We start from the raw sequence: 15303 nt of genomic DNA on the forward strand, positions 1-15303 counted from the left end.
ATACTATGTCGTAGTGTTTTTCTTTGCTGGTGGGAGTTAGGTTGCGTTTGGGTAATAAGATGATCTCAGATATTCTGTAAATAGTAGTGAAAAAGTAATGAATATCACTATCCAAAGTAGCCCAAGTGTATTTTTAAGTGTTGTTAAGTTGTTGCCGTCATGGGCCATTAGGCTGGGTTGTCAAATAAGTTGTTGGGCACGCTGTTTTAGCTGGGAATTACAGAATTTACAGTTGACGGTCATTAGCCTGTTTGTTGTAATACAAGGGGAAGTATACGCCATAAGAATTCATTCAAAAGAGAGAAACTTATGGAGGTGCTAATTTCCTTAAAAAATCAGAGAGCGTCTGCATGAATTTTCTCGGGTTTTCTTTCAATACAAATGGTATTATTATCTTTCCTTTTCTTTCTTTACAACCAACAACACTTTACAATCATTAGTCAGAAGAGGTGGAACGTTAACTGACGAAAAAAGCCTATGCACCAACAATCTCCTCTTCTTTTCCAGCAAAATTAACATTCCTGCGCATCATTTCAACCTCTGCTGCATTTGGGAACTCACAATCCTAGAAAAACAAAGAAATCCTTGTCTGCTTCTAGATGTACAAGCCACAGAAGAATGTCCTGCAACAATCCAAATGTTACAAATTCTTATGGCTAAAGCAGATTGACTATTTAGTTAAACCTGTTAAGATTTACACCAGTTACGACTTCAAGAAAAAAAAAAACAAAATAGAAACACTCTTCTAGCAGCCTTTTTTTAAAGGTGATTTATAGTAAATCTTGCCCATGGAATGGCACTCAACTTCAACTTCAACTTACTCATGAGAGCAAAGCAGATCTAGCCCATGGTGAGACATGCCATTTATTAAACATATTATGTAATAAAACACAAGAAGCAAATATAATATACGTTCCATTTGTCTACAACTATGCACTTTGATTGGAAGCTGCTTTTATCTGTAAGCAAAGCTTTAGAACTACTTGGGATGATATTTTTTGGGTATGATGTAGATGGACCAAGTTTCTGATGGTTGCTGTCAAAACAAGCATTGTTTAACACTAACATTAGTTATGATTGAACAAGTTTTATGTTCCAAAACAACAGAAGCTTAGGTGAAAATAAAAATAGAAGTTGAGAAGAGTCAGAATAGGGGAAAACCTTTATGCTTGGAAAACTGATGTTATGGTTTGGTGCGGGTTATTTCCTTCATCAGTCTCGACTGCTTTAGTTCCATTGACAGCCACAGACGTTTGGTCAGATTCTACAGCTCCATCACCAGAAGAGGATATTTGAATAGACATTGTCACTTCATCTGCAATTAATGAGCTTTGCATGAATTTTGTCACTCCATCTTCACCAATGGAACTTTGAATAGATTGTTTTGATTCCCGCTGAACAGGCAAAGCATCAATAGCAGGTCTTTGTTCTTCCTCCATACTCTTCATATTCTCCTCCAAATCATCATAGTCCAAATTTCGCAAAATTTCAGGAAGCGAGAAACCACTGCTCTCTGCACACCTAGTTCCCATTTCAATGTCAATTTTCTCCTTTGGGCTAATAGTAGCTTCCCCAAGATTCGGAGTCACAAACGCCACCACCGCATGTTCGTCCTCCTCCACAAATGATCGGAATTTATTCACGGAATGCGGAATCTTAGAGAGTAAAACTTCTCTGAGGTTTTTCTTCATTCCCTTGTTGTATGGGTTCTCCTTCTTATCATATTGGTAACGGAAGTTCTCATACGTTGTCTGAAAAGAACCAAAAAAATAATGGATTGAATATAATTAATTCAACAATTGTCATTCATCCAATTTGGAGGAAAAGCTATTAAAATTGGAAAAAAAAAAAAAAGAAGAAAAAAGAAGCTGATAGTAGATACATATGACCTTTTTGTTAGGAAAACAAAGAAAGAAAAAAGGAAAAAGAACAACATATCGGATATACGCAAGTTAGTGAAACTTTATATGAAAAGATACATGATGGCCCCGGTAGAAGCCTGGTATAGACTTGCATTTAGGCAACCCTTCCTGAAAAAATGGGCTAAATTTCTTTGCTTGTCTTGCAATATCAAATATTATTTTAAACATCAAGGATTTTAAGAAATTTCCTGGATTCAATGAAAATACGGATTTCCACAATAAAAGTCTAACAATGCGCTCTTTGAGTTAAGGCTTAGTTGGGATAATTTTTTTCCTTTTCTCTATTTTCTAAAGAAATCACACATTACTCGCAAAGTAAAACACATTATATATTATGATGTCCGAAATGAAAACTCATTACAGGACCTATATAAGAGAAGCTGTGTTTTGTGGTCATGCTGTAAAAATAAGTTAGAAAATTATTTGTTCATAGAATCAAATTACAAAGACAAGAAGATTCAGATCGTAATGGTAGGAGATGACAAAATTAAAGATAATTACATATGTGAGTCTGTGAGACTAGATAACAGAAGACCAGTTAACTTTCGAGAATTGACCAAGGTACCTTTGCAGTTTAGTTATACAACTCTAAGCTTTTGTGACAGATAACAAGAATCCGAACTGTAATCATTGCTGGTGCCGATGGATTATATTCTTTTTTTTTATATAATCATTGCTGGTTTATCATTGAGGGAGATGTATGTTGCAGAATTGGAGTTCTTCCAAGGGTGGTGATCTCTCGTATGCCTACACTACTTTGATAATACTGGTGGCAAAGGTTGAGAATCCAAAGGAATTTACAGCTTTTAGGCAAATTAGTTTATGCTAAGTTTCCTAGAATTTATTTTTTCATGATCTTTGCTAAGACTACTCTTTGCCTAAACATGTATCTCATAGCCAAGGGGCATTTGTGGAGGGAAGATTGATTTATGAGAAGATTGTTTTCACTTTAAAATTATTATATAGTTCAGGCAAGAAAACTATTCTTTTAATGGGTGGTTTAAAGCAAGGAACCTTGAGCGGGTAAGTTAGTTCTTAAACTTGACATGGCCAAAGCATTTGACCTTAGTGAATTGGTCTTTTTCGTCTCCGGTTCTCTCTTCTTTTGGCTTTAGTGATGACAGGATTGACCCTGTACAGAAGTGTTTCACAAATCCTAATTTATCTATATGCTTAATGGCATTCATGAGGGATTCTTTTCTTCCACTAGAGAACCAAGGAAGGGTGATCCTCTTTCTTACCTCCTTTTTATTCAAGCGAAGATCAATTTAGTAGGCGGCCCAAATTGATGGAGGAGGATGTTTTGGGGAGGAACCATGTTTCTAGAGGGTGTGAACCTTCAACATATTACTTATCTCCTTTTTGCTGATTATATCTCATACTCACTAACGGCTCTAAGAGATCTGTGCAGACTTCATTGTAATTTATTTTGAGTTCTGAACAAACATCAGGCCAGCTGGTTAAACTTAGTAACAGTTCCTTTTGTTCATCATGCTATAACTAGAGCTAGGAGGGAGATCATTTCAATTCCTACTGGCTAATGGGAGGGTTCTTTTCCATTTATCTTTTCTTTCTTGAAATTCCATTACATTATGGCAAGATTACTTCTATGATGAATTCTCAATCGTTGAGAAAAGTGGTAGGCTGGAAGGGAAGGTTATAGTCCATTGGTGGCAGGTTAACACTCATTAAGCAGGTTAACTCCCATTCAGGTGTAATTCTCCCCTGACCAGAGAAAGATTTTCTACTGACTAGGGATTTCAGCTTCACCAAACATAAGTAAACTAGAAAAAGCTCTCCGGAACATATTTCATAACAAATCAAAAAATGCCTTATACATGTTAGGATCTGTTTCAGAATCTATTCATACCCTATACATCAGCTACGTTCATGGATAGGCATTTGACTGAAAGATGATGAAGCACCTAAGTGATATACACAGTCATGTATTTTGAGTAACAAGGTTACCTGGTTTGTGCAAATCAGATAGAAATGGAAAACTGTAAGACCACCGACGAACCAGACAGCTATGAAGCAGTAGACTATAAGAAAATCTGATGGGACATCATGTGGTATAGCCTTCAAAAAATTGTCATCCTTTTTACGAATGCTGATCAAAGAAAACACAAAGACATGTATGCACAAGATGGTTGATGTTGAAATGAACATGAAGAAGAACCGATAGTTACGCTGCAACCAGATCAACATTTAGATGTACTGTTAGTTTCCAAAGGAGAAGGCATGATGAAACAATAAATATAATTTAAAACCTTACATCTCACACTTCCTATCAATTAAATTACTTGCCCCATGTTTACTTATAAAAAAAAAAAAATTACTTGCACCATGTTTCTTACATAAATTATGTTTTTCTTCAAACTTTACAAGTCAGACCAGGATTGCTAATTAATATCGTCATAAGAATGTTTCCCTAGTATCAGGATACATACTAATTGCAAAGGTCTGAAAGCATTGCTGCTCTAATATTGGACAATTGTTGTTTCCCTGCATTTTACATGGTTGCATGCACATTCTCATTGTGAGATTACTAATTGGCGGGTCTCCAAAACAGGCACCACAATGCCAGTGCTTGGGTTTAGCCCGGTACAGTTGGTTTATAACAGTTCACCTAGGTAGCCTCACAATTGACAGAAATAAAATCTGAAGCGGCGTGTCCTCTAACAAAGAGTGACTGGAGGAGCTGGAGGGGCAGTTATCCCAAACAAAGAGACCACAGATGGTGCTATCCAACTCATAGGTGATAACATTTTAAAATTCACTCCATTCCATCGTAGAAACTTGGGCATTTGATTGACATCAAACATCAGTGTCATTTGCGACCAATTTTATTTTTCTTCCAAAAACATGGGTCCCAGGAGAGAGAATTCTAAATGCCCTATTAATGCATGAGAAAATAAATGCAACATATAGTATGCACTCGGTATAGACTCCAGAAATTAGACAATTTTTGCAAATTGCAACAGTATTTTCTTAAAAAACGATCAAACTAATACTTAATAGTGCAAGAGGTTTCAAAAGAATTTTAGAGATTCACATGCTTTTAATTAGGGAAAAATAATGGAAAAAAAAAATAATTCATTGTAACGTGAATCCTTGAATGACTCATTTGATTTATCTTTCTCCAAGCAAGATCATTGAAGAAAACAGATAAGTTTGGGGTGGCTAAGGCTTTTCCAACTGAGTACGATGGGTTGGGAGATAATTTGTTTTTGATAAGTGGTTGGGAGAGATGTCCTAAATCACGTTTTGAAAGAGCTTGGGATATAAAATATAATATAGGGACACAACGGGGAAGACTTTACCCTTCCCATTTTCAACCTGGTGCATTCGTAGTGATTAGATGTACTAGCCTTCTACCTACTTCCACTGCATTGCTTTAAGATGTACTAGGCTTTTATATTTTCTTTAAGAAGATACTGCAAGCTGAAAATTTGAACTTACTAATCCAATGCACTGACCAACCCATGGACAGTGATGATCAAATCTCTGGACACAATTGTTGCAGATGGAACAATGTGAACTACGAGGTGGGCGGTAGAGCAAACAAGTGTCACAGTATTTCACTTTGACAGTGTGACCATTCACAATCACATCTTTCGTCCGGGGAAGTTTCATGTGAGGGGTTCTACCATTAACCCACTCCATAGATGGTGTAGTTGCTTCACATGCTTCATCTGACTCTGGAGGCCTTGAATTTCTAGGGACTATTCCAGGATCTCTTCCAGAGGTCAAGAAGAGAAATGTTAAATCCTGCACCAAGGTTGACAAGAGTCAGGGATACTACGTGCAGCACGAGCAGTCATATTAAGCATAGAGAAGGCATGAAGAAACAATTCTCTCACAGCAATTTGATCACAAATATGGAATTGACATCACTGCATCTTGATTTTTATAGTGAGTGATGGAGATTGTCCAAAGTTTAGAATAGAATCATATCCTAGAGAAGGTTCATATGTGGCATTGTACAGAAACTTGGTAAAAGAATATCAGAGTAATTTTGTAAAATCCATAGAAAAAGAACTGCTCTTGCAACAGCCAGTACAAGCTACTAAAACAAAACAGACTCATTCCAAGGCTAACTGGCCAGTTATGGGGGAGGAGGTACTGAACCACTGCACCCATGATCTGTGGTCGCATGTTCTAGTCCTCTTAGCTGCAGGCACAGCCCTAACTACGCCGGATCTCTACCCGAGGGCAATCCCCAGTATAGCCATATCAAAAAACTTTATGAAACTACTCCTAGTTGTCTCTGTGACTTGTACCTTTGGGGAAGGGGCATAGAAAAAGGCTAAGGCAGTCCATTTCCATGTGGGCATTCACTATGGTTCTTTTCCCTGTTTTTGAACATTATGCGGTACCTGAATATTCAATTCATTTTAATTGAGAAAATTTCATCTGCCATCCCACCTGTATGAATTGAGTCAACAACACAGGACTCCCCCCTTTCTAACTGTCTCTGGCTTTGACCATGCATAGTTCTGGAAACCATCATCACTACTAGGAGATGCACTCAAATATAAAAACTTACCAAAACAGTTAGGATCGAGCCCACAAACAACACAGAACACCAAAGTCCATGGTTCTTCTCGTTGTCATCTTTGATCTTAAGATATACATTTATACAAAAAGCAATTGCAGGGCCCCCAATAAGGAACGTGGATAGAAACAGAGAGCCAACATCAGGACCAAATATCAATCTCCCACCACATAAAAATTTCTGACAAAACCATGAAAAGGCTCCATCAGTGCAAGTATGGCACATTAATTCCAGATCTTCAATTAGAAAGCAAAAGTAGCAGGCATACTTTAACAGGTAGCTTCTTTAATCAGCCAAAATAAAATTCTCTAGAATTTTATGTGCACAAACACACACATCAAGTAAGAGCAAATAAAAAAGAAGACCTCCACCTCACTATTACGCAAAAAATAAATGTATAAATAGACTGCAAAAACATGAAAGTGTAAGCATCCATTCCAGCCACACAACTATTAATTGGAAGAAAATTTCATAAATTATACACCAGAATCATATGTGCTGATTGGGAGATTTTTTTTTTGTGGGGGGTTGAAAAAGCAAACAATTCTGTAGGCACTCAAGAAATGATCACTAGATTCATATTTTTAAAATTTAAAAACAATTTAATGTGGGAGAGGGAGGCAAAAATTGTGCACGACGTGATAGATTGTGTAAGTAGTGTGTTTAGTCATTCTCCAGCATCATTGTTATTATTAGAAGTTATAGAAATCTATTATTATTTTCTGGGGCATGACATGACTGAGAAAAGTTTACCAATTCAATAAGCCTTGATATAAATAAATTGGATTTAAAGGTTTCATTACACCCACATTCACATTCGCAAAGACAGCAAGAGACAGAGAGCAAATAATTGGCATAAGCAAAATCCTTTGAACATGAGCTAAATTCAGAATCCCCCATGGATAATCAGCTTGTATATAGGCACCACTGTGTCCAGTAATGCACTTGAGAAAAGGTACTTGTATGGATAAATAGATCAATATAAAGAACTTCATCAAATTGCCAATACAACTACCACTGATAAAACTTTTGGAGATGGCTTTTTTTAACTGGAGGGGCCTGTATAAAATTCATATGGATTAATAAAATTTTTTGAGATATAATTTTATTAGGCTGTTTGAAAAAATTCTGCGCCGCATTGAGAAGATGTTTGGTCAAAAATTCTCCAAAAGGCTTTTTTTGGGAGGGGGGAGGTTTGTAAAAGCTTTTTTACTTTTGTGTTTTTTCATCACAGGACCGATGCAAATGATAGATGAAAATCATTTTTTGAGATTTGTTCTGTAAAAAGATGTTTCAATTGAAAGTGGAAAAAAATTGAAGATGTTTTGAATCCAAACATGGACACAATATCCACATTATGGGAAATAGCCCATCTATTAGATAAGCAGCCCAACCCCCAAGAAGAAGGAAATGACAAAAAGGAAGGGACAAGAGATCAAAAGAAACACTACCCTGGTTGACATGAACGTAAAGTCAAGTAATAAATGGTGTTTCAATCAAATAAACCCTTTCCTTCATTTGGTTCCCATTTTAGAAGAATAAACAGAGTGAAGAAGAGCAAAGAAGGAAAATGAATAAAATGAAGAGAGTTGGGAGAAAATAAAGAGAAGGAAAAGAACTTTACACTCATTTTGGTTCACATTCTACAAGATAAAATAAAAATAAGAAACAATAGAAAAGAATAGAAAAGAAAATTATATCATTCTCTATTTCTGTTGCCAATAAATAAGTGAAGAGAAAACAATATTGAGCAAACGAGATTATAATATACTTTCTTAGTTAGTTCTAAATTTCTTTCCAAATGTCACCTATGTTTGAGGGAAAGTTCCAGTAGGCCTCAGAATGAATGTTTTGAAACTTCCTTTATTCCACAAAATAAGAGAACTCACAAAATGTTTCTCGCCTTTTCTCTGTTGTATGGACTAATAAAATGTAGTGTTAGAATATTTCCTTACACTTATTCCCAAAAGAAAATTTGGACCAGCTATTTTTTCACACTTCCAACCTTTTCTCCCATCCTTGGGCCTTGACAAACCAAAACAGGAAAAACAGAAAACTTTAAGATTTACTCTTCTCTCCTTCTTCTTTTTTTTCTTCTGGTGAACAAATCATGCTGCAATGTCACTAGTTATGCTTTGGTAGCGTGGTAAGATAATAATCAAAAGAAACCTACAACCAGAGACTTCCACAATCAGCGTCGACTCTTCCATTTGCTTGTCCCCAATCACCTATATTCTTAACTCCCTAACTATTACAATTTTATACTGTCAGTTATCAGTAATAGAGGATCATGTTTTTTCCCTTGATAAGCAGTAATAGAGGTTCTCATGTATACTCCCTGTGTACTTGGCCTGTGCCTATTTCTATGAATAAAACTTCTTGATTACCTATAAAAAAAAAAAGTAGTAATAGAGAATCACTCATCGCGATAAAGATAAAATAAAATTCGTATCTAAAACCAAATAATCACCAACCAGACACGTGCAACTAAGAATGGAACCCAATACAAGGAAAATGAAAAAGATGAAATTGTCACAATCTTTAGTATACCAACCCAAACATAGTAAAGGAAAAATGACCCAATTCAATTTATGAACTTGAAAATCACAGAAAATTTAGAGTAACGCTCAATTGACATAGAGAATCAGAGAAACTTACATTGCTTCCCTTCCAAACTTCGTAGAGCCTCTTGGGTTTATCATTCGAATCCATACTCTCACCACGAAGAAAAACAACCCAGAACAAAGATTAGAATTTCTGTTCCAAACCAAAGAAAACCTCGTTCTTATCGGAACCCCACTTTCTTTTCCTCCCCATCCATTGCATAACCAGACCAGCCCCCAAATATCTCCACAAGAAATACAAATTTACTTGATGGGATGGTGCCTGTAGTGGGGGTTAGAAAGACAGGTGATGAGAAAGAGAGAGAGAGACAGAAAAATGTTGTTTGATCTAGGAATAACAAATCCAGCTACCTCTCCTCTCACCCAAAAATGTTTTTTTGTTTCAGACGGATTATACCAAGCGAAAACCGAAAAAGATTCTCACTCTCTGTCCATTACTCTTTGGAGTTTGTAAAACTCTCTCTCTCTCTCTCTGCGTCTCAAAAACTCTTATTTTTCTATTTATTTCTTCCAAAAGGCTGGCAACCATGAGTTGGGCGGCGGATGTTCCAATTCCTCGCAGACACTGTGGACAGGCTATTAAACTAACGACCGGCAGCTTAGCAAACGTGCAAGCACGGCCAGCTCTTATTTTTTTGGAAGTTGTCTAATTGTCTACACGCGTCTTTATCTTATTTTATTTCCTTTTCTTTTATGCCCAAAGGAATTAATATATAGTCGTCCACATGTTTTAAGCTTTTACATATATATATATATATATATATATATATATATATATATTTTAAAGAATTACTACATATACAAAAAAATTATATAAAAATAAACTCATAAATTAATGTGATTTTATGACATTCGTTAGATCTATTTTATAATAAAAATAATTTTACAATTTGATACACCACATCAAATCACGTCAATTTATAAGTTTACCTTTATATTATTTTTTGTGGTTAAAGTATTTCTCTTGGTAAAACAAACGTGTATAGCATGTGATCTAAACCTTGATATATTATTTTATCCTTACAAGGTCATATCATGGCTGTCATGCTACCTCATAAACAGCCCAAATAGGGCCTTGATGGTAAGTTAATCAAGCCCCCATCACCCTTCACCCACTCGACTTGCAGCAGTAGAAAACAGCTGCACACTTCAACCATTTTCTCCTCCACTTTCACAAGCCAACCTCTCATCAATTGATCATTCCCTCACTCACCAACTCAACCCCTTCCTCTATATGCCACCATCTCATCCATTTGCCTCTCACACTTGAATTTTTTTACTTGTTTTCCAAGAGAGAAACCTAGAGAGAGCTTGATAGAAAACTGGGCAAGTATTTTATTGAGCTGTAACCTCTTACTTTTTATCTAGCATTGAGTCTAGTTTATTAGGGTGTGTGTTGGTGAATTATTCTTGGAGTTTTGATAGATGAAAGTTAGTGTTTTTGGTTGAAAGGTTCAGTGTTGACAGTTTTTGAGGTTTGTGATGAACTTTGAAAGTTTTGTGAGATTTTGGTTAAATTTTGGGTAGATCTTGCTATGATGAAGTTTCAACATGATTATATATAAGTTATGATTGGATTCAAAGCATGTTAATATTTTCCCAAAATAATTTGGCATGATTTTTGAAGAGGTAGAAATCAGCTCACTCAAAAGGAACTTTATTTGGTTTGATCGTGATTTTAGCTCAAAAATATCAAAATAAGATCAAGTCTCTTGTCAACGTCTGGTTCCTCCTCAATCCTCTTGATCCACTGGTCCAGTGGTTCAATCTGAATCTACAACTTCTATCATTTCGAGTGAAATGATAGTGGGTCCACAAAGGGTGAGATTTACTTGAAATCCCAGTAAGTTAGATAACTAACGTGCACAAAGATAGTCTATGCATGAAGAATGATAAACATAAAATGCATTCAATGTAGAAAAAAACTATATTTGTCTCACATTCAGATTTCTCAAGAATATAGGTTTTGGATGTACATTTTCTCACAGAGAACATAATTTCACTTCCATCGTAAAAGTTTAGTCTTTTATCAAGAATCACATTAAATTATAGAATTAACATAACATATGGTATCATCACAGTTCCCCATATACACTGTGAGTACTTTCCGGTGTCCGAGTACGACTCACATTAAAACTACATTGTCTATAGACTCGTTCTCAATGTATTGGTAATATAACATAACATAACATTGGTAAAATCATAACATGTACACCCACCAACATTAGGTGTCGTAACATATGACTTCATTCCGGCGTTCTTTAAAAAGAACCTATCTGAAGCCTGCTGGCTGTTCTTCGTTAACCCATTGGTTATCACTCCCTATTTAATCACTCCATAGTGGATAGAGAAGTTTCACCAAGATAATTCTCCATCCTATCATTCGGAGTCGTGATAAAAATAATTTTTTATGCAATACTTAAAAAAATAAGATTTTCATGATATGCATAAATGTGGCACATTTCAAAAATGATAGTTGTATGAAAAATGACAAAATGGAACATAAGATATGACATTTCATGCTCAGAATGACAGTTATAAATTAAATGTGGCATTTATCAATAAATCATAAATAATCACCAAAGTGTAAGTTAGATGCCAACTTATAGACTGTTAAAGTTGGAAGTGAGGTAGTGGTTGTGATAAAAATTGCACGAAGTCAGAATCTGTACTATTTTAAAGAAAAATAAAATCGTCTAGATAAAGGGAAATTATGAAGATACCTCTAACTTCCAAATACTACTACTAATGCAAATGCTATCCAAACTTAACCAGAACCCATAGTCCTCATATCTTGCACGTTCTAAGATCGTCTATGCCTTAAAAATCAAAAGGATCTTAGCTCATTCATCCTCAATTCATGGCATGCTATCTAGTTGATGCCTATATGAAATTTTGACTATTGATCTTCATGAATGCATGCATGAAAAATCCCTCAAATAAAAAGATGATCACAAGAAATCCTTAATGATGAAATAAAAACTTAACCTTGAGCAAGTTCATCCCAACACTTAGTCATGCCTAATAAAATCATTAAATTCTAACTAAACCTCAAGTGATGCATGATATGACCTTTCTATCAATGACATGGTAGAATTAAATTATGCATTCTTTTTATCCCAATTAGAAGGTTTTCTAAATGCTCATATTTCAAGTCTAAGTAAAATAAGTTAATTTTCTCAAATAAAGCACGATTAAAAGTCAAACCATACATTCTTTGATGATCAACACAAGATAGAGATTAAAACCTATTATGGCATGTTTCTAACCTCAAACTATACCTTCAAAAATTATTCTAAGGCATGCCATAACTAATATCTTCACCAAAAATAATTTGAACACTAAACTTATCCACCAATATTTTGGCTTCTAGCTAAACATGGTATCTCATGCTATATTCACCCAATACTAACACTCAAAGACAAAACTTAACACATAAACTAAGGTCTAGAGAGAAAAATACAATGATTTCGTGGTCCTCCTAACCTTCCCACTCAAAACTCACAAACTCAATAATTCACTTAGAATACTTAAGAACACTCAAAGAACAAGGGAAGAGAACTCTCAAGAATACTCAAGAAAGCTTGAGGAAATGAAGTGAGGAAGAAGTGAAGAAGAGATGAGTTTATATAGGGTTCAAAGGGGTGAAAGGGTGCGGCAATGGTGGCTTCCCATTGTGGGGTTTGGGCGGTTACTGATGATGCGCCTAGATCCTCCTTACCATGGGATGTGGTTAGTTGTTCTCCATCCTGATGACATCTATGTAGGTTGATTCGGCTAGGGAAGAGGGAGAGTTGTCGTGTGGGAGTGGAGAAAGGGTGGTGGAATAAATGCATGGCATGAAGGCATACTATCATGCCGTCGGGTAGGGTGTTTTCCCAAGGCCAACTATTTTTGTCTTATTCACTTGGAGTCTTCTCTATGGCTATTATGCCTAGCTTAAAGTCACTCTTAAGTGCCCTACATAGGTGATAGACGATGGGGGATTGGTTGCCAAGTGACGATGAAATGGCAGCCCAATTAGAGGTGCTACCCACCCCCGCATGGGCGGAGTGGCGATTTTCGACTCTGCCCCCACCCCCGGAGTGCGGGGGTGGGGACCCCGTCCCGGATAACGGGGTGCAGGTGGAGGGGGTCCTCCGTCTGCCCCCTCCGCACCCTATTGGGCCAAATAGGGTGGATTTGGGGTTTCAGATTGAACCCCTAAATCCTAAATTGACTTAGGGTTCCAAATTCGAACACCTGGAGGTCAGAAATAGTGAAATACAAACTACAAAAAAAAAAAAAAAAAAACACACAGCGAATCAAACACATGCACAAATTTCTCCATAGCACACAAATTCATAATTATTCCCATCCTCCATCTCTGATTCAACCCATCCTTCCTCCAATCTCCAATCCAAAACTAAAAAAATAAAATCTAGGGTTTCGGATTTCTTACCTTTGAGTGGCGATGAATGTGAAGTTTCAAAATAAGTTTGCACGAATCAACGACGGAGGAGTGACTGGAGTCCCAGTGGTGCTGCTCGTGCAGTCGTGCGAGACAGAGAGAGAGAATAGATCAAGCGAGAGAGACTGAGAGAGCGCAAGAGAGATCAAGACACAGAGAGAGTGAGTCTGAGAGTGAGAGAGAAGAGAGTTCGAGAAGGAAGAGGACGCGGCGCGCGCGCGGGGGGGGGGGGGGGGGGGGGACCTTAACTAAAAGTGAAACTGTTTCACTTGGGTGGGTCAGCGGGTTGCGGGGCCCCGCTGCCCACCCTTAAGCCCAATGAATAAGGTGATTTAATAGTGGTTGTCGAGATACTCAAATGTGCATTCGGATTGGTTCAATTTCTTCATGATAATTAGAGGGGCTTTTGATGAATGGAAGTAGAAGAGGATGGCGTGGGGTGGTGCTTCTTCCATGGAAAAAATTTTAATAATAAAAAAAATGTCATTCGGTTGCCTAATACTTGGTGCACTTGGTTTGGGGTTTCGGCTAGGGTTCTTGAAATCAATGTGACTGAAGCTTGGTTGTATTTTAAGAAATGAAACGAGGTGTTTAAAAGACAGAAATTCCTTTGAGAAAATGGCACAAAAAGATTTGAGGTAGGGGCACATCAGTCCATTGCACACAAGAGTGCACATGGGTGCCGATTGGTGTGAATTCGGGTTTTAACATGTCATTACCTTTAATGACATGTATAAAGGTTTAACTAAAGTCCTAATATTATCTAAGAATAATAGAAATGGATACCCAAACAAGAAAATTTTAGAACAAAAGGATGATAAATTATAAGAATAAAAAATCAAGTTTTAAACATGGTTTCAAGATCACTAATCATGGTGATCGATCAATGCTCTTAACCAAGATTCTAAACATAATTTAATTCTTTCTAAAGTTCTAACGGTCGTGGACTACTCTAACGAACTAGTCTTCTAAATTATAGTGTTGGTCTAAGAGTTAATCTATAAGGGTAAATAGGTAGGGTGTTACTGCTTCCATGATTCGATCTCTTCACGCCAATTTCTACGACTACACTCTCATATTTCTCTAATTCTGGATACTGATAATGTGGGCGTACGTGCGGTCTTCCTATTTCATGCCATACCCTATTATCGCAGGTATGGTGTGTGTATATATATATATATATAGGTGACATTACCAACAAACCATTGAAATAACAAATCCACACAAAGTCTTTCTATTCAAACATTCAAGAGTACAGTCAATCAGACATTGAATTCATAGCAAACAATCGAGTCTAAGATAAAAACAAATGAGGGTATTTAGTCCTCATGGAATCCTCCCTTTCCCTGGTTGCTTCTTGGAAGTTTGGGCTATTCTAGAGTACTTTGACTAGAGGTATCCTTCGATTCCTTAGTTCTTGTTCCTTAGATCTACAATCTGCACCGACCATTCTCCATAAGATAGATTGGGCTAGAGCTGAATACTATTGGGCTCCATCACATTTGGTCATCTATCTCTAAAACTTTTCTTCTAAGAAGATATGTGAAATACATCATGCATACCTTGCATTTCCACCGACAAGTCCAATCGTTAAACTATGGATCCAATCTGTTCTACAATTTCATAGGGTCCTCCATACCGGGGACTTAACTTCCCTCTTTTACCAAAATAAATCACTCCTTTCATCGATGATACCTTGACATATATCCAGTCTCCTACTACAAACTCCAAATTTCTCCTTCGGTTATC

The 15303-nt window shown here is 36.6% G+C and overlaps 1 protein-coding gene across 1 annotated transcript; it reads right to left on the reverse strand.

Moving 5' to 3' along the window:
• Positions 1–309: 309 nt before the first annotated feature.
• Positions 310–9733, reverse strand: LOC121267427 (probable protein S-acyltransferase 4). Its single transcript, XM_041171290.1, has 6 exons — positions 9139–9733; positions 6472–6660; positions 5385–5693; positions 3891–4112; positions 1162–1751; positions 310–623 (listed from the first exon to the last, which is right to left on the reverse strand). The coding sequence occupies exons 1-5, from the start codon at positions 9190–9192 to the stop codon at positions 1164–1166; spliced, it is 1362 nt and encodes a 453-aa protein (XP_041027224.1). The 5' UTR covers positions 9193–9733; the 3' UTR covers positions 310–623; positions 1162–1163.
• Positions 9734–15303: the final 5570 nt, after the last annotated feature.

The sequence above is a fragment of the Juglans microcarpa x Juglans regia genome, chromosome 5S, assembly GCF_004785595.1.
Source record: "Juglans microcarpa x Juglans regia isolate MS1-56 chromosome 5S, Jm3101_v1.0, whole genome shotgun sequence".
Lineage (NCBI taxonomy): Eukaryota > Viridiplantae > Streptophyta > Magnoliopsida > Fagales > Juglandaceae > Juglans > Juglans microcarpa x Juglans regia.

Excerpts from the sequence above, each read along its gene's own strand:
- LOC121267427 (XM_041171290.1), bottom strand. The coding sequence starts at position 9,192 with ATGGATTCGAATGATAAACCCAAGAGGCTCTACGAAGTTTGGAAGGGA. Across the intron at positions 5,694-6,471 it reads GCTCGATCCTAACTGTTTTG|GATTTAACATTTCTCTTCTT; the intron begins GTAAGTTTTTAT and ends ACCTTGGTGCAG. Across the intron at positions 1,752-3,890 it reads ATCTGATTTGCACAAACCAG|ACAACGTATGAGAACTTCCG; the intron begins GTAACCTTGTTA and ends GGTTCTTTTCAG.